General features: G+C 37.7%; 1 protein-coding gene across 13 annotated transcripts in view; it reads left to right on the top strand.

The window, feature by feature from the left end:
• The first annotated feature begins 4,503 nt into the window (after nucleotides 1–4,503).
• Nucleotides 4,504–20,419, top strand: part of ADGRL2 (adhesion G protein-coupled receptor L2) — a 127,971-nt gene continuing 112,055 nt past the window's right edge. For all 13 annotated transcript variants that reach the window (XM_086617614.1, XM_086617612.1, XM_086617613.1 and 10 more), the window contains exon 1: nucleotides 4,504–4,576. In XM_086617614.1, coding sequence (XP_086473740.1) covers nucleotides 4,504–4,576 — 73 coding nt within the window. The remainder of the gene's footprint in view (nucleotides 4,577–20,419) is intronic.

Below are 20,419 nucleotides of genomic sequence, written 5' to 3'. Positions count from 1 at the left end.
CTAATTCCTCGGCACGTATGAGCTGTGCAGCTATAGCTGATGTTCCTTACCTTTCTGTGCCTCATCGTCTGTAAAGCTAGCGTAAATTTTATTTCTATAATAGGGATGTTAAAGCTTGACAGAGGTTGCAAGTGCTTCGCAGTGTTTCTAAGATGATTTGGAAAATTAAGCACTATATTGTATAATACATCAGCGTTAGTCTGACAGACTTTCAGCTAAAGAAAAACATCCTTACTTAGTTGGAAAGATCTCTGCATTCCCCTCTGTCTTAATTGCCTGAAGAGTGGGATGGAACAGGAGGGGAGAGGCGGCTGTTGAGCATGCTGTGTCAGTTGTCCGGGAGCTCTTAAAAGACCCTTTTTTGGCTTTTGAAAATAAAACCTTGGGAAGGTTAAACAGAGTAGAGTCGCGACGTGGCAGTCCTTTAGAGGTCTTTCTCTTCAAAGATGAAAGTATTTCAAGGAGCATGCTTGAAGCAGCTTTCTCTTATCTCTGGGGTGCTCTTGAGCAATGTTGCGGGGAGAGGGATGGCCAACAGCGGCACGTATTCTGCAGCGGTCGTGTTCCATCTGTAAGAAGTTTCAGACGTACAGAAGAACAAGGAAGCGAGGCAGGGGCACTAAGATATTTGGGACTTGGAGCACAGCTTATGAATACGGTATGAAGAGGTGCCCAGTACCTCTGCGGTGTACAGGTTTGAACATTAACATTCCTATTACTGATCTAGTGTTCTTTAACAGCACATATGCGAAGAAACTTGACAAGGTGAACCGCTCTGTTTCCAGCGAAGAGTTGGGTTTTTTTTCTTTGGGAGACTGCAGTATGGCCCAGAGGTAGGGATTTAAGTTACAACTGAAATTTTCTGGGCAGCTTTTATTGCACTCTGAAATTCAAGCAACCTTTTGCTCTAGGGAGTTTCTCGCCGCCCCACCCACAAGCCCAAGCAGTCAGTGATCCAGAGAAAAGGTTTATTAAGGTCTGTGGGGAAATAAGTTATTTGCGCAAGACAGCCGCTCGCCGTGGTCTTCTTTTTCTGTTTACAAAGAAGTAACTTAATACGTCTTTTCCTGGTCCTACTTGTTTGGTTTGGGATTTGTTGTTGTTGTGAGATGCCACTGACAGTCTCCCTATCGCTGATAGATGGATGGTCAGCAGTGTCTATAGCCGGAATGCTCCCTGGCTCCAGCTCCTGTCTGGGTACTTTTATCAGGATTAGCTTTTGTTACACTGATGAATAGCTGGTTCAGAACTGCACAGTTCTTTTACTTGGAGCCACACAGAGTTTCTCAAATATATAGGTTGCCTTAAAAATTGTTCGCTGTGAAGCTGTTAATTTTTATTCGAAAGAAAAGAAAAAAGCAAAACCAAACCCTATTGCAGCAGTTTTCAAACACTGCTTCATTTCTTGCTTTTTTGGAAAAACATGTGTTACTGATAATCTGGCAGGGGTTGGTTAGTTTATTTAGAATTCTTTTGGCAGCAGCACACTGAGTTAAATTCTATGTCTGTAGGCTACAGCAATCTAGAGAGAACAATGTATTGCACAAAGCACTTAAATTTGTCCTTAAAATATTTTGCATTTACTCTTAGTTGAGTAGTTTCTGCTGGTTTTGGTATCACGAAAACATCAATATCCTTTCAGAAACTGTGGTTTCTTATTAAAATAGTTAAAATAAGTCAGTTTACAAGGTCAGGAACTCTTACTTGATTTTTTTAAAAAAAAAAGTGCCATAAATTTTGCAGCTATTTCCTGGAGTTGTTGGGTACCGCAAGTGGTGCTCGGATTGTTTTTAGTTTTAACACAACCCTTTCCCCTGCCTCCAATTTTAAAAAAGCCGACAAGGAAGCAATGAGTTCAAGGATGATAAAGCACGTGTGTGTCACTGTCCACTTGAAGGTGAAGGAAGATGTCTCAAAAATCTGGGTATGCAGTAATATGTTATGGAAATAATGATAAAAATTGAATCTCAGAAAGTGAAAATCTTCTGGACAGACTGGGAGCAATCAGAAGGCTGACTTAATTTTACTTTTAGCCGTTATTGTTCCTCATCTGTTCTCTTGGATTATTCTGATTGCTTACTGAAATTATGCTGATGAGTCTGTGGTGTCTGTGAAGTAGTTTTGTGATTTTTCCTTTGGGTGCTACAGGTAAAAAATTAATCCAAGCTCTTCCCAGGCTTTTAGTTGAACTATCTCCAGGCGTTTTTTTTGGATATATCATGGTGGTAATTTTTTCTTCTTTACTCAGCAGGAGGTCCTTTGCAATTGTAATTTCTGCTGAATGCAGTGCATCCTTTGTGGATTTTTGATTTTTATTTTTTTTTCTAGTTGCAAAACACTTTCAGCCCAGTGTGAAAGATCTAGAGATACAATATGACTGTCTCTTCCTAACTGCTTCTGGGTTGTCCTGTAGCAGCTGGTGTATCACCATCTAAATTGAGGGCACATCTTTTACCCCTAGGCACGTGGGTCTGTGCCAGGCAGAGCCACGCTCCGGCTGTCCCGTGCTGAAGCGCTCCGTTTGCTACTGCATGCTCTTTGTTGAAATATGTGCGGATAAAAGTGCCTGTGGTTGAAGAGCACCTGTCTGTAGTTGGAAATTGGGAAGAGGTTCTGGTTTTATGTATAAATAAGCTTAAAGTCAGTCGACCTCGGATGTCAGTTCTCTTTCATTTCCCTGTGTGAGAAATCACAAGCACGCTTGTGTTCTGTGAGAGGCATGCCTGGGCTGAAGTGGGATCACTCCTCTTAAAGAGGAGCCCAGTGAAGATGCCTACTTGCCTGTTTAATAATATTCTATTCTGCCACAGTCACATTGCCTTCATTGAGAGCCGGAGAAATTGTTCCATAATGTTTTCTGTTAATTCCCGTCTTTCTCTCCTTGGGGAAAAAGTGAGTGAGTGAGTGCCAGTCTTGTTGCTGTCTGTGTGCTCAGGGAAAAAACTTATCATTGATTAATATAAAAGGAGTTACACTTTCTACTTCTGAACATGATGTACAGTTCATAGAATTTCTTTGTCTGGCATTTTGTGCTCTTCATCCTTTCCAGTTCCTCTTGCCAGAAAGATAAATTTATTTTTAAAGCCCTCAACATGCTTCAGTACTTGTAAGTCTCATAAGTGGCCTGTGGATCCTGCCACTTAAATTTTTGCATAGTCGTTGCTATATGTTTTTAAAATAACATTAATTTCAGATATCTCTGAAATACATCCTCGCAGTCCTGTCCGTTGGTCTTGGAGAGCGAGCCGGTGTGGCACCAGACTCCGCTCTTCGGGTCTATAATTGCTGCAATGTTCGGAGAATCATTCTTCCAGAGGTGTTTCGCATATCTGTAATATATAGAGCCAGCTCTGTAGTTAGAAATAATTTGGGATATATGGATGTTAATTTTTCTCTAGCTTCCCAAACTCTCATAGTCAGGGCTGAAGCACGATCTAGCTTCATACAGTGAGATATGGAAGAGGGTGTACGAAGTTACTCAGTTGGCTGGTGAGAGAATGAAGCCATTAGTGAAAGGGAGCACTCTGCTATCAAAATCTTCTATCACAGCAACTGCACTCTATCACTGCAATTATATTTTTCAAATGCAAATGATACCTTTAAGAAGTCTTCCTTTGGTACATTGTTTACAGGAGCAGTTCAGTTCATATTTCTCAGTCAGAGACAAATCTGGTTGGAGGCTAAGGACAGAAGAGTCTCATTCCTTATGTTTACTCTCTTTTCTCTGAAGGTGTTTATTGGGTAGAAATATAGCAGACTATAGAGTCATACAAAGAGGCCGCCTCACCAAAGAGTATTTTGTCGGCAAAGCTGTTGTTACTGCTTCTCATCTGAGGGGAGTGACCTATGTGTAGCAGGAAGGGAATGCTGGAGCCGTAGCAGGGAGGAGACCTGCAGAGCCTTACCGTTGAGCAGTGCTGCTCCATTGTCCTCAGCCACTCCATGTTTCAGATCCCTAAGAAATTCGACAGCGCCCGAGATTCAATTTTAGTGTTTCTTTGAGGTAGAGAAATGCAGTTTGTGTCAGATTTGGGGAGTGGGAAGAGCTTAGCCTAGTCATCTGCAAATCCAATGTCTTAGAGAAAATATTCTCTTTCCTCCTCCCCCCCCCCCCCCCCCCCCCCCCCCCCCCCCCGCCATGTGTCTTAGTGTGAGAACATCAATAACATTCATACTTTAACATGTATCATTGTTTGGCATTCTCTTTAATGATCACTGACCTTGAGAGAGTACATCCCACAAACCCGCCAAATTCCCAGCTACAGTACAGGTGTACTGTCAGTTTTCATTAAAAATTTCTGTCTTCATGTCAAGTAAAACTTGGTATTCCAAATTATTGGTGTTCAGCTATTGATGGATTTTTTTTTTTCCCTCCTTTTCTTCCAAATCTTCTGCTTCTCCAGGTATGAAGGTGAATAATGCAGACCACTGGTTTCGATGATGCTGGGCTTTTGTAACTGGATTCATTAAGGAATACAAAGAAAATTCTTACAGGGATCAATAATGGTGTCTTCTGGCTGCAGAATGCAAAGTTTTTGGTTTCTGCTCATTATCAGCTTCCTGCAGTGTACTGAAGGTAAGCTTTAGTTTATTTTTTAATTGAGTTTGCAGATGAGATGAATGTACAATTAACTTTTGTTAGATGACTTGAAGTTTTAGGATGTCAAACTAAAAGTATCTGTAGCATGTTTTAGGTTCCATTTACAAGACTCAAATTGTCTCTTTTAATGAGAAAATATGTTTTTTGGTTTTCGTACAGCGTGGTATGTTCGAACTGAAATGCAGTGTTCAGGCAACTGAAGTAACAGTATTAATATCTTTGATTGGTAGGTGCCTTATTTTTGGTCTCTTCTTGTTATTCTTTTTTTCTGTTTTCATTGCACAGCCATTTAGAAGCAATGTATAGATAAGTTAAATGGGATATAAAATAACTACTCAGTGCGAAAGAAATACCTGGTTTACTTTTATAATTTGACTGGCTGTAAATAAAATGACAAACAATTAAGATTAGAACTCTGCAAGTTAAATTTTAGGAAATAAATCAAAGTGCATACAGAAATAGCATCTACTTAAAAATATTTTTGCTTTTTTTAAAAAAAAAAAATGTTTGAAACAGCTCTTAAAGAGATGAGGAAGAAAAAAGGGAAAAAGATTTATTAAAAAAAGCTGTATCATCTATTCTTTATCTGTTTTTCTTCGTAAATTCTATCTTATCTAGTTAGTTTTGGGGCCCTTTTAATAGAGAAACACGAATGATCAGGAAAGCATGGTTTACAATTTTTTAATTACAAAAATTTATATAGAACTTGAGGCTATTTCTAGTCAATCATTTTGATTGACTAGGTTGCAGATGATAAGACTGATTTAGTAATAAAATAGCACCTTCATGCCTTCTTATACTATTCAGTAATCAGTATATAATATGTAGGCTTCTTTGGCGCATCTGTGGCGTGATCTCACCATCTTTTAAAGCAGATACGTACCTTACTCTGTCAAAATTCTTTGAATTTTATGGCTAAATTTTCAGAGATACTTCAGGAAAGCTGCTCTGCCTCCCTCTCTCTTCTTTCCTAAATCTGTGCAAACAAAAAGGATCTATTCCACAAAAATGGCAAAACCCAAAACTAAATAATTACTGTAGGCAGTCTTTGATGTTCCCTGTGTAATTTCCTAAGCATTTATTCTAGACTAACACAACTCGGGCCTCGTGTTGTACTGACAGACAAGCTTTGCTAAAATAGGTTGTTCATATGTATGTGTGAACACATTTCCCACGGCACACTGCAGAGCTTGGATGGTTTCATCACTGATGGGATTTCTGATTTGGTAGCTGCTGTACTGACTGCTCTCTTGGTGTCTGTTGAGTCTGTGGACTTGGGCATAACGTCACTTTTATGGGAAAGTAAGTACCAACAGCTGGAAGGTAAAATGCTTTTCGGCCGCTTTCACAGGTAAAGAAGGTGAATTCATATTAGGACAATGGAATTATAGATCTTACAGCTGGCTGGTTAGGTAATAACTTGTGTTAATTATGAATGCCCTGACCTTGCAAAAGTGGCTGCACTATTTGAAACCAAAGGTGTAGGAAGTAAAGACATCTACTTTTTTTTTTTCTGAAGTTTTAAAATACTAAGGATTTTATTTGATATTATAATAGTTTCAAATCCCTGTATCTAGTACATATTACAAAGGTTCATGTACTGGCAGTTTAATGCTATGTGGTGGTTGAAAACATTTGGAAACAGAAAGGAAAAGCAAACAAACAACTTTCTCTGGTTTGGTTACAGTAGCAAACAGCATGCTACAAAGAGTGTACTGTCTGCTGAGTTTGGAAAGGAAAAAATCAACTGAGAACTTCTGCAGATTGAATTTTTGCCATTTGCAGAAAGCTAATTTTCATTGTCATCTGTAATCTTTCAAGTTCATTTTGTTCTGTCCCTGTTTTTCTTGTTTTTAGTAGCCAGTAGCAATCTTTTGATGCTTCAGTTGTGAATTTACTTTTTTAAAGTCTATACAAGAGCTGCTTTTTCAGCTAAAAGAAACAGGGAAGGAAATTGGGAGCAGATAACAGAATCATATGAAATTAATTGTAAATTCTTAAAATAAATGAAATATTGTGGCTCCGTATACTGGAAATGAATATTAATATAGAGTTGGCTTCCAGCCACAGAAGCAAAATGAATACCGCATTATTACACTTTCTCACAAGATTACATTGCCTTCTGCTTCAGTAATAAGAGATGCCAAGTGTAACATGCTTTAGTAGCACTTCATGCCTGGAAGTACGAACATGAACAAAGGTTAAAATAAGAGCATCTAACTTTTGCTAGAAATAAGAAAATCTTTAATTCTCTCGCTTGGAACTTAGGGTTTTTTATAGAAATCTTCTGTGTATATGTGCATGTTGTTGCAGTTGTTGGGGGAGATGAAACCTGGCTGAAGTCCTTGCTGCTGTATTTCAGTGTTTCTGTACAGTTAAACAGAGCTGGGGGGAGGAAGATCCTCGGTGTGGACAAGTGCTTCATTTGTTCATATAATGAAGTATTTTCCAATCAAGATAAAGAGTTCATTACTCTCACGGCACCTTAACTTTAGCTCACCAGGGAATTAGCAAGCAGGCACAGTTATATGAAGGCTGCAGTTTTATTTTAGCGTTGCCAATCCAAACAGGAATCGTATCAGTTAAGAAGGTCTTGGTTTTGCTTTGTTTTTCCTGGCTAGAGCAGTCCAGGTGGGGTTGCTTTTGAAGCAGTCTGTTCCTTCAGGTAAAATGAACCTGGAATGAATGAGTGCTGGCAGCTGGAGGGGAAAACCACGCCGAGTTATTATACACTGCTGGTACATTGATCAACAACAGGTCAATATTATCGTGTAGAGGCTTGAAAAACATTATTACCATCAACAGCAAGCATTTCAGCCCTAAATAAGGAAAAAATGAGAGGCAGGAAAAAGGAATGAAAAGCTTAAATCATGAGCTTGAATATTGATGTCACTTCCAAAGGTATTTTTCTGTCCCTTTTTCTAGCATATTTTCCTAGAGGTACGTCCTTAAAACTATAGTTTTATTCCAAAAGACAGATCAAAAGAACTACCTTGGAAAGGAGTTTGCATCAGAGTTACGCAGGTAGCTGTGTGAAGCCTGGCCTCGTTCCGTGGCTGACTGCCTGGGAGAGACGGGAGCTCCCACTGCGGCTGCGCTGGAGTCCGTCCTTGTCCCACACCGTCCCGGCATTCTGGTCTGACGAAAGGAGCTCTTCTCGGTCCTGTGCAGTTGAGTCTGGCACCTTTCCTTACCTGTTTCCTACAAGCTGTAGGAAACAAATTGCTTCTGACACCACCTCTTTTTTTCTTTTTTTTCCTCCCTTCCTAATTAGGTGATATTCATCCAACAAGTTAAAAATTATTTGTGAAAATACAGAAAGTCAGAGAGTGAGATCACACATGCCTTGTTTCCATAGCAAAGCAGAATAAAAAGCTTATTATACATATTATTGGTTTCTCTTAAAGGAAGTTAAGACAGATACACCGATATGCATATGAAAAAAAGATGTCAGAGCTAAATAGTCTGATGAAGATTGGGTTTTGGACTGTATGAGTTTTGATATTTTAAGCTTTATCTTGCTTACAAGGTCCAGCTTTATGAGTAGCCTTTTACTTTTACTTTTTTTTTTCTGCTGCTTGAGAAGCACAAGTGCTTGGGAAGCACTGAAATAATTTTCTTTGCTTACATTTTATTTTAATCAAGATTTAATACAATTTTAATTCTTTTTATTACGAGTTAGTATCTACGCTTTCTCCAAAGGAAGAAGCGTCATACTTTCATTATCTCTTTAATTCTGTTTTGCTGAATGTCATCAGTATTTTTTAAAAAAACTCAGCCTGTCTTTGCCTCTGAATGTACGTTTTAATTAACATTATGCTGAAAAATAGAAGTTCCCGTAAATTTCACTTATGCCTGCCAAGGAGCTAAGTGTTAAACTGGAAACAGTTTTAAGTGTGTATCCAATGTTAGTGCATTTACTAAAGAAGCAGCATACTAAATACAGATAACATACATTGGGCCACTACAAAGGTATTTGCTATTTTACCATATTGCTTCAGATCTGCAGCCTCCTGTCAAGCCACTCAAAGTGTCTGAGGCACTTGGCACAGGTACTCAACAAACTGTAGAAGCACATTGGTTTTCCTACACATTTACTAGGAAATACTAGTAGGATTTTGCCCAGGATAAAATTTCAAAAAATCTTGCACCCTAGACTCGAGAAGAAATCATCTTCTGTTAATTAGCGGATTTGAGTTCTACAAGGGGTCACACAAGAGAAAGTAGGAGCACTAATTTAATTTCTAGCCAGGGAATTTATCACAGTGAGAGCTCTCTGAAGCGCAGTTAGTAGGCAACTACTTGGTTTAACAGAGATTGCAAAGCATCCATAAGCACACCCAGTGTACTAAGGCCAGCCAGTTACTGCCTGCCCTTTGGAGGGTTTCTCTAATGAGCCTTCCAATACTATATTCATTTTTATCATGTATACCTAATATATTTTATGATTCTTTAGCAAATATTTTGTCTTAATTAGTTAATGGAGATTATGCAGAAGAAAGTATCTGTGTGAAGGGGGCAGTTTGGTTTGTGCAGAAAGCATCTGCTGCAGAGTCCCGTTTTCTTTCCTGGAAGAGCATGCCATTTTTCACTGGGATATTCTGGTGCATACTTATCTAGGACATCTCTTTTTCCTTTTCTCAGGGAGGTGTAGGCCCAACATATCGTCAAAAAAGAAAATTGATCTAAACAGTGAGACCAAACTTATTAAAGAAGAATGTCTGTTAAACTTTTCAAGTGCATTTCCAGATTATGGAGACTGACAGACTGCCTGGAAAAGCCGGAGATTCTTTAATGTGCTGGCAGTGAATATCCTTTCATATATTCCCTGAGCAGTGAGGTCTGCAGAATCCTGTGCTGTAACATGACATTTTTGAAACCAAAGCAAAACCACCAGTAGTTTAAAATGTAGAAGAACTCTGTAGAAGAATGCACGAAGAACCATTTTAAATACTGTAGTAACATTTATATGAGAATTTGCTAGGAAATGTTAATGTAAGGGTCTTATGATTTAAGCAAAGAAAAAAGTATAAATACATAATTGCTGTAAGATAAGCGATAGTATTTTGAAGTACTTTCTTCTTCCTCAGTTGCTAAAAACATCCTCCTTTATGAGAGGAGATTTTGCATCTTCTTTAGCTCAGTATTCAGAGGAAAAGAACCCTGTAACGTGTGAAACTGCAGAAACGTAGTGTGTTGTGCTAAGGGCAGATGTTAAATTTTCAGAGCCCTGTAAGCTATTACTTCAGTTTACATCTTTGGTTGCTGTAATCTCGGTAGGTCTATGTGGGCAAGGCAAGCCACACGGCTGACCGCCGCAATGAGAGCGGATTGACTTAACCTTCAGCTACTCTGCACTGACACCATTGCCCATGGGGCTTTTCTTTTATTAAATATAAATCTGAGCATATTTTAGATTGGTTTATTACGGTCAGGTGCCTTTCCAAGAACACAATAGCAGAGTTTCGACATACATGTCTTTTTAAAAAACTGAAAGGCTTCATTAGTATTCTGTTACTAAATATGGAAAAAAAATACCATTTATTATTTTTAAAAGTTGTATTTTAAAAGTGTTTAGCTTTTTTTTCTGTCAAGTGGAAGAATACTGTTTGTTTTATTAACAAGGTTTTTTTATATGGCTTTAACAACATTGTCTGTCTTTAGATTGTACTTTTAGGCCACAGTGTAAAATGGAAGTAAAACTGTCTGAAGCATCTGATATCAGTGAATGCCTCAGCACTTGCTTTCTTATTATATTCAGTGTCCTTATGATCAGATTATAAGAATTATCATAAAGTATGATGATTTTAGATTTAATATTTGTTGACAAGTTCTACAAGCACATAAGGGGTTTTATACATTCAAGTAGATCCATTGATGTTCATGGTGTACCTCTGAGTAAACGGTACAGAAAAGTAATACATTTTGTGCTAATTGTGTGTTGTACGGATGTTTTAATAGCAGCAAGTGTATATAAGATGAAAGTACTATAGAAGAAGGACTTAACGCAAACAGCTGTAATACGTTTCATGTACATGCCTGCTTCTGTGTTTGTGATAGCGTTTCAGGTTGTGTTACATGAGGAAAAGGAAATAAAACCATTCACAGGGAGCTGTCCATCCATACTCTTGTCATAAATACACTTAATAGTATAGGAGCTTCCAACATGATGTTACGCGATTGTATATATTTATACAGTAACCTTCATGGAAGAGACACTTAAAAATTGTCTGGTCTTTTACAGTGGTTAATTGTGCTAAAGCTCTTTGTGTTTCTGCAATCTCTGTCTCCTAGCTTTCTTCTGAAGAGTGAAGAAATAAGGGTTGTATGAATGTTAGCTTGGTTCGTGGGTTGTCCTTTCAATCAAGGAGATGATTCATCCATGTGCCGGTGGCATTAAGGCAACCCATGTAAATGTACAGGAGTGTGTTGGTAGTGGTAGAGGAGATTCCCTGGTTGTTCCTCCTGAGCTTGGACCAGTCCAGGTGGTTGGGAATGTTTCATTCTTTTCATTTTCTCGATTTATACTAGTATAATAATCACTGGTGTTTTCTCAGTGTATAAAATGTGTGTGTAGGAGACTAGTTGGGAAGCAAAATGATTTTTTTTCATCTGTTGCCTGAGCAACACATACATATGAGAAGCCCGGGGGACCACATAACTTTCAGTTGTTGGATACAGCACTCTGCGAGTTTTATGAGGGATCTTGACGATGGAAGTAGAGCTGGGTTTTGTATTCTCCCTTGTTGGGGATTTTGATGTCTCTCTCAGGAGTTAGGTAGTTTTGTTCTCTGCTAGCAGAAAGTACAATTAATGCGAGGTGCTGTTTGAGCAATTTTGCTGTTAAATTTGAATTCAGTAATTCATTTAGGAAACCTGAGAGGAACTTGATGCTGAAACCACATTCTTCTATCTGCTGCATTTTTAGTTGGAAAAGCAATGAGAAATGTTTGCTTTTTAAAGACTTCCACACTATTACATATCACTTCTGTTTTAACCATCTTCCGAAGTGAGCTTTAGTTGGATTTGCATGTTCGCCACTGATCCTGTTTGACTGTGCGTGGGACTTGATCTGCCTTCCACAGTATTTCACGTTAATTTCTCCTATTTCTCCCCATTGAGCTGCCCTAGTTCTTTTCTCTAACTTAGACTTGCAGATTGCTTTTAATATTTTGTCTTTTCTTTTCATTATAAAATGTTACTTTAAGAATAAAGTTGGGATTTATTTTGCACCATTGTTAACATTTACCATTGAAAGTCTATTGGAAAAATGTGGGTTTGTGGCTTAGAACTGATCATGCTTTTTAGTGGCTTAAGATAAATATGCTTTTAATAAACAAAACCGAACAGTTTGCTGCTTACGCTTTTGCATCATTTAATTTGCAACAGATGAAGCTGGCATGCGTGAAGAGCGAAACATGGAAAGTACTAGAGGGCAAACGAGTGGTTTGTGATGTGGATTATTACCCGTAAAGATGGATAGAGTCCACAAAACATCACTTCATATATTAACATACCAGCTGGAAAAAAAATTAAATATATCAGTGTAGCATATCATGCATAAAGTGTTTGGTTTAGCCCTTCAATTCAAATCCTGCTCAGTAATAAAAAACTTTAAATCTTCTATCTCTTTATACTAGTGTAAAGATATATATATTTATATCTTCATATATATAAAAAGCATCTGTGCAAATACATTTAAAAAAATTCAGAATACAAAAGTCTGGAAGTCCTCCATATGTAAACTATCTTGAAGGATTTATAATATACAGTGCTTTGTTCTGCAGTGTAAACTAAGTGCTGACAGCAAAAGTTGAGAAATGCATCTAGCCACCAGTGTTTTCTTTACCAGTTACACTGTAATCTAGTAATATAACAATTATTTTGTTATACGTTATATATAACAGTATAACAATTAATTTGCTGTATAAATATTTTGGATTTCACTCAGTTAAATCAGCAGAGTCCTAACTCAGTCCTGGCAACAATTCCAGTTGTAATGTTTAACCTTAGCTCTTTGATGCATTATTTTCTAGCTCTTGGATTTGTTATGGATCCATTTTAACCGCATTTCTATGTTACCTTCTTTTTGCAAAAGGTTTTTTGAAATATGACGGGAGACTTTCTGAATATTTGCTATTGAAAGATTGTCGTCATGTTAATGCCATTTGTAACAGACTCAATAACTTTTTTTACCTCAAAGCCTTGTCTGTCTCCATTCTTTTTAATTCCTTTTTCTATTTGCCTGATTTAAAAAAAAAAATACCTAGTGACAATAACAGGGAAAAACTTTACTAAAGAAAATCTTTGGTCAAGGTATGAATGATTGTGACCTGACCAAAATTTATTCTCTTGTTTCCCTTTGGAGTAAGGGATCAGATCATAAAGGGGGGTGGGGTGGGGTGGTGTACATTTAAAAGCATTCAAAGATGTTAAGCAACAATAAAACTCTGTAACCATTTAAATGACAGCAGCTGACTGTTTGAATTAACGTTGCGTTTGGCTTAATTTGAGGTCCTAATTATTCCTAACTTACGTGAGTAGATTTCAATTATACAATACTGCAGGGATTTGTAGCTAAGGCAACTAAAGGAATCATTTTACATAAAGTACTTTTGTTCAACTGATTAGGCAGGTTAAAATGGAATGATAGAAAATGGGAACTCTTGTCAGATAAGGCCCAATGAATTGTTTCCAATGGCACTATGAAGAAATAACATAAGGAAAGCTCATAATTGAAGATTTTGAGAATTTTTATGCAACATGTTTATATATTGATAATGTGGCATTAGTTAACTGCTCACAAGCAAGTGATTCTTGTGAGTATTGGCAGTAGATCAATCAAGAAAAAGGCAATTCACATTTTTGTGATGCCTTAGTTTGGTCTTCATGAGATGACTTTTCCTAGAAGCTTGTTAACTAAAAATTTAGCTCCTAAAAAGATTTTTTTAATGTATGTTTATTTATTTAAATGGTTAACTGGCATAAATAGGCAAAGCACGCTAAGTTTACTGCATGATATTTCATAGTTTTGACATGAAAGCATTTTTAGATGTACAACTCGTCTGCAATATCCCATTTATCTAAAATTGCTGTTCCATGAAAATAATTCTCAATTATGCTACATCCTTAAGATAACCTAGGGGAATTAAAAGTGAAGGAGGTATTGGAAGGAAAGACTCTGGAATCAATTTCCGTTTGTATTACCCATACAAAAGTATACCCTTTATTGAGAATTAATTTTTGAATAAATTAGTTGCATAGTTTGAGCTTAAAACCAGGTATTTTTATATATACATATATATAGATCTTTTCTAAAAAACTGTATGTACATACATACTCAGCTAAAATGTCTTTTTTATTCTTGAAGCACTTACAAAGTCATGCCTCCTAAATTAGATCTGCAGCGTAGGTAGGTGTCTCCTTTGGATGATAGTAGACTAACATCCTTAGGCTTAGAATACTTGTTTTTGTTTTTCTCTAGGTTTTTCGCACTCATCTTTTTTGGTTTCCTCAACCAGAGTATTGAAGGTTACGAGAATGCTTATCCTGCTGACTCAGGAGAACAGACAACACAATAGCATGTCTGCAGCCTAAACTGATAAGTCTGTTTTTAGAGCTGTTGGATTTGCTTGTGTCATTTGAATATACACCTAGAGCTTATAGTCAGAGACTTTTAGAGAAGCACTGCAATTGTTCTCTGTGTATGTTGTATTTAGGAGTTCAAGATTTAGAACTTGAAGTAGCTCTAATGAGGTCAATGTAAGGCTGTTTAAAGGGAGGAAAAAAACCACCTACAAAGCATATGGTTAGTATGTGTAACAGTAATTTATAAATTAGATCCAAATAAACACTTATTAAAAAATACCTACACAATAATCGATCCATATGCATCTCTTTCCTCCCCCCGATAAATTCTTTTTTTTGGTGGAAAATAAATATTTTTGATCATATATGTGCTGTTAACATATTAACACTACACACTTTCAATTAGTACTGCTGATAGGTTGTTTAGGAAAGTCTCTGGAGCATGTGGAGATGTGCACAGCTTCTCTGCGTCAGGTGTTTGCTTTCCAAAGTGAAAGTATTAAGATTTAATTATCAGAAGATGTTTGCAGTAGGCAGCGTGCCTTTGGAAGACCATCAAGGGCAAGGCTGCAGGTGTCCTCCATGCACCTGGGCTGGAGGACATCTGCGCCTGCCCCAGGAGCCAATATCACGGAGATTAGGCACTGCTGTGCTTCTGGGTACCTGCACGTCCGTGGGGTGAGCCAGGTAGCACTGAGCCACGGTATTTTCATCTGATGGTGGTGGGGAGTGTTGAGTCCTGCTCTCTCACCCCATGAGCTTCCCCTGTGCTAGCTCTGGCACACGTGGTGGCCCTGCGGTGGGCTGGTATGAGGCGCAGGACTGGCAGAAAACAGTCCATCTTTCTTTTAGGGAGATGTTTCCCCCAGTCAACTCCCTGAACCCTGTCACCCTGGCATGTGGCATTGGACAAGTGGGAGATGTATAGGGAGGGCATGGTCAGAGCGCTCCATCCTTAGGTAGATGAAAAAACGGTGAGATCTGCATGTCTGCTGGAGCTTGGGAAGCCACTGTGCCAGATGAACGGGGGAAAACAGGTCTAAAATATGTCATTCTTTTTGTTAGAAGCTGATACTGGTTTGACTCTTAACATGATTAATGCTACTTTGTGGGACTGTGTCATCTGAAGTCAGAGTATCTAGAGGCTGAATCTCCTTGATTTAGTTATTAAGAAGTCGAAAGGTATCAAAATTGTCTGCAAATATTTAAAAGTGCAAATATGAAAACTCTCTGCAGCTTTATCAGGGTGTGGTTAGGTAGCTGTCAGAGTCGCAGCTGATTTTTGCCTTGAAGAGGGAAACAAGATTTTTCCAAAGGACTCATTTCCTAGATAAGCTAATCTTTTCAAAGGTGCTTTAGTGATTTTAAGATTGGGTACACTTTTACAGGAACGGTAAATTGCCTCATTGTATCTTGGGCCTTCTAGTTGAGACTTTTTTTCTTCCGCTGGTAGTCAGTATTTGAAGCTTCAAAGGAAGGTGTCAAAATACTAAAATGCACAAAATAGCCCACTTAGTGATCATTTCTCATTTATTCATTGTCATTGAATCCCAGTAGATTTATCACAATTCATTGCTTAATTCAACACTTTTTTAATATCCTAAGTTATATCTTTAGGTTTTGGAGTGCGTCCTTGTCTTTTGTAGACTTTACTTTTTAAAGACATTATGATGGAGCAGATTCCTCTGTCTTTCTCTTCTCACCCCATTTCCAGATCATTTAAGGAGTATACCGAGTAACACTATTGCCTTGTAAACTTCTTCATCCTGTTTCTCTCCATCCTCTCCATCATCCTTTTTTGATGATCTATGCCACCTTGCAAACCTCAGCTGTGCACAGGAAATCATTCAGCTTCTCTGCATTGTTTTCCTTAGCCGTAGTTGGTCACCTAATTCAGCAAACTCGTCACTTCTCACACAAAAGTAGGTTTCCTACTTTTGTTGTCCTTAAAGAATTTCTGATTATGAAATCATTGGAAAACATACTGGAAAAACACCTGTGAGTTTAAGATGCGTACGGAACATAGGCATGGCAAAATATATCACAGAGCCAGGAGACCAAAGCAGTCATGTTTTGCTGGTTTGGTTAACTTTATATAGTGATACAAGTCATAGTGCCAGATACTTTTCAGTTTTGCAGCACAGTTATAAATTTTGCTATATCTAATTGCAGCAAGCTTTTCCTGCTCAGCAGATTCTTCTTCTTGCTGAGCAAGTAGTGTGTTTATATGAATGATACTTGGGTATATAAAGTTGGTTTATGGATGTTTAAGGGCTTATAATTTTCTCTTTAAATTCAAACTTAATTTTTATTTTTATTTTTTAATGAAAAGATTTTATGGCTAACACATGCCCCATGAGAAAAGGAAGAAGTTACAGATGGTCCAGAAGAGAGGGTCTGCTTCATACATAAAAACTTCATGTCAGCATTTCAGCAGAGCATTTTCTTAGGGTTTCTCTGTTATCACTGACACTTTCACATTGACAAGCATATGGGATGTAGTGCTGAATGTGTAAATTGAAATGATCACATCTAGCATATCCCTCTACCAGGTGCCAGCTTGCTGCTGCAGCTCTGCACTTAATGTTGAAGGAGTGCTAGGAATAGTTTCGTTTGCTAATTACCTCTTATCTCCAGTACATAGTCCTTGGGCAAACAGCTTACCCAGGTGTTTTTGAGAACACCTATCTGGACAGTGCAGGATTGCAGGTGGTCCTGTGGTGACAGTACACTGTGCAGAACATGTACGAAATCTCCATCCATCTGTGTGTGGGGTGTTTTTTTTTTTTTTAGTCTTCAGTGAAGAACAGAAGACAAATTTGAGAGAATTTTTTTGTCTTTATAAAATTTGTCAGTGTGAAAAGCAGAAGGCGGCTATTCCTCAGCCCAAGAAAAATGCGTGCATGTGTTTATGTTGGAGGTTTTTTTGATAACAAACCTCATTGTCCTGTCTTGTGAATTTCAGCAGAAAGGAAAGTACACGCGTGCCAGTAAGTTTTGCAAGGACCTGCAAGTTAAAATAAATAGAATGTGGTAGTTTAAGAAGTGGTAGAGTCTAAATTGCCTTTCAGTACTCCTTTTCCAGGATCCAGTTTAACAGGATTATATAATTTTACTAATACCACTTTGATCTGTCATTTATACAAAAAGGCAAGCTTTCCGAAGCATTTGCCTTACATGTTCTTTTTGGGCTAGACTTAATCACTTGCAGAACTGATAATATTTTCTCATTCTTTAAGAATTCATATTACAGTCTTATGCTTAATATGACTGTGATTTGAGTATGGAATGGTAAAAGGAGCCTTTTAATTCATAATCTAGTAATTCAGACAGCTAAATTATGCCTCCTTTTACCTGATGTTTATTAAAATGAATCCAAAGGAAATTTCAAAGTGTTGATGTCACCTAGTTGCCCTTTTAGTTTTCTTTAATGCTATTTATAGAATAGATAAATGCCTTACTATGAGTAAGTGCAACATCTGTTTCTTTACGTTTTCTCCTTGCATTTTTCCACACTTCTCATAAAAGTTATAGTTTTCATTCTCAGGCATTCTCTGCAGTCCAAAATTCATGATGTTCACTTGAGCAACTCCGTTATATCTATATCTGCCCAAGACAATTTTAGTAGTAGTTGCACCTTCACGATTGTTTTATTTCTTGCCTCTAGTTTGCCAGTTAATATTTACCAGCACTCAGGAGCTGCTATATAGCAACTTGTTAATTAAAACAAACAAACAAAACCGAGGAAAAAAAGCAACCACAAAAAAACAACCCAAAGCAACAACAACAAAAGCCTGATTGATGGCAATACCTTTCTTTTGAATTGAAAAACTCAGGCCAGAGTTTGGAATTCCAATGAAGAAAATTTAGTTACTAATGATGCACTCTTTAAAACCAGTTATGAAGAGTTAATAAATATTCTAATACATAGTTAATCGATAATTACAGAATCTAGCAAATCAACAGGATTTTTTAAACTAGCTTGAAAATTACTCCTACCATCTCTTGATGTACTCATGTTGAGCTCATGCTGCTATATGGTAATTTGTGTTTAAAAATAGTGGTTTTAAGTGTATTCAAAACCCATCAGTATCAATCCCAAAGCCTATTTTAAAGGATCTCTGGTTGTCACCAAGGTTAATTCTTATACGGGTCTGTGAAAACAAATCTGTGCATATCTCTGTTTTCCTCTCTTTCATATCTTCTGTAACCTCTTTGGTTTGCAACATTACTGCAAGAAAACAAGGAGATTGTGTTTCAACAGCTAGAAAAAAATTGCCATTTCATTGTCACTTTGAGTAGGAGTAAAACTGATCAAGGTAATAACTCTAGCTAATACATGAGGCAAGGCTGACTAAATTATGGGTGTATTTCTGAATGTGTTAGGTGCCTAACTTCTGTTTCAATCAGGGAGAATTGGATGCTTTAAAAACCTTAAAAAAATATAACACTTGATAAGAATTCTCACAACAGAGAAATGCTTCCTGATAAATGGATGAATTTCTCTCTGCCTTTCTTTAGATTAGGAAGACTAATCAAATTTATGTCACGTTTATGTCATGCACAGATTACGATGAATTAATCATTGTTTCTTTTCACTCCTGCCTTGGCTGTGTTCATCCCCTGCTACTCTTGGGCTAGTCCTGGTGCTAACCTTGGAGGAGTGTTGGGAGGCTGAGCAGAGGCAGCTCTCTGCGGATCAGGTTAGCTGTCCCGGGGACCTGACCCCACAAAGTGAGCTGAGCAGGTTAGCTGGGCAGCATGGAAACTTGGAGCTCTGAAACTTTCCTGCGTGTTCTCACCTTAAACCACCACCATCCCATTAGCTGGTACATTCGTGTCTTCTGCATAAATTTCTGGAGAAGAAAATGCAATTTTTATAGGAGAAGAGGACAGTTCTGTGCATCCATTGAGTTTTATCTTCCCCCTGCTAAAGCCTGGTCTTGTACTAGGAAACTGGTTCTAAGTAAATTTCCTAATTAAAAAAAGAAAAGTAACATTGACAGAAAATTTTGAAAAGGGGAAAAAAAAATGCTTGAAAGCTTGGGAAGGAATGCAGTAGAGCATAGCACAGCTCTCCACTGCACAGTGTCCTCAGAACATTTTGGGAACAGTTAACTTCTAGTTCTGTTGTGTTAACATTTCTTCATTTTATGAAGAATAAATCGTGGGAAGAAAGGTCCAGTTAGTTGCTCTAAAATACAGAGGGAGTAAACACTGGAACCCTGATGAACATTCGGAGGTCCTTTTCTCTCAAACGAAGGATGCTAAAGGAAACATTATTTTAAAAATAAAATTCACTTACAGTCAAGTCATTTCTCCTGGTATGTGTTGCATAAAATATACGTTCATAGATAACCAGTTTTGACTAAAAACTCAGCAGGTACCAAAAGGATAGTTATATTTATCTCTTTTTTCATCTTACAGGTGGGAAACTATCCTTAATCTGTAGTCCTAAAAGGAATGTGTCTGGAATAATACCTGAGCATGCAGTTACTCTGCAAATCAGACCATCTTAAAAATCAGAGTGTGGGTTTTGATGTAATGGATTAGATCTTTCTTTTCTCTTTGCATATTTAAACTATTGGCAATGCATGTTTCTGTTAGTGCCAATCTAAAGTAAAATAAATATTCATGATAATTGGATCCAGCTCCCTGAAATTAATTTAAACTTTCTCCGTGTGCTTAATCTGTATTGTTTTCTGTCTCTCAGTTTGTAGGCAGCAATTCAGCAAGCTCAGAGAAGAATTAAGTTCTCAAAGAATTTTTTCAATCAATTAACTCTAATTTAAATCTTCTGATTCTGGAGGTAGAATGGTCTGGCTAATTTGTGAAGACTGGAGCTTACTTGAAATGCAACAGCAGCACTGGCCAGTTTGCTTCATGGGCTTTGGGAACTTAAAATGAGTACGGATGCCATTAGGCATTGTATCTGCATTTTAGGTGCCTAAAATAATTTAGTCATGGCGAGACTATGACGGTGGTGTTTCCAGCTCTTGTTTCTGCTGAAGTGCATTAATCTGAGCAAAATGGGTAAATAGCAAAGACCAAATAGCATCTTGCACCTTGGAATTTATTTCAGGCCTCTGAATAACTCACTCACCTTGTTCAAGAGGTCACTTCTTTAGGCGACTCCTAGACCAGGAAAAACAGGATTTTTCAGGGAATACCTCCAGGCCAGGTAAGGCCCCAGACCTTTTAACTCTGATTTTCATTATAATGGTTTCCCTG

Source organism: Tauraco erythrolophus, chromosome 10 (genome assembly GCF_009769465.1).
Source record: "Tauraco erythrolophus isolate bTauEry1 chromosome 10, bTauEry1.pri, whole genome shotgun sequence".
NCBI classification, from domain to species: Eukaryota; Metazoa; Chordata; class Aves; order Musophagiformes; family Musophagidae; genus Tauraco; species Tauraco erythrolophus.
This window is presented reverse-complemented; position numbering and strand designations above follow the sequence as displayed.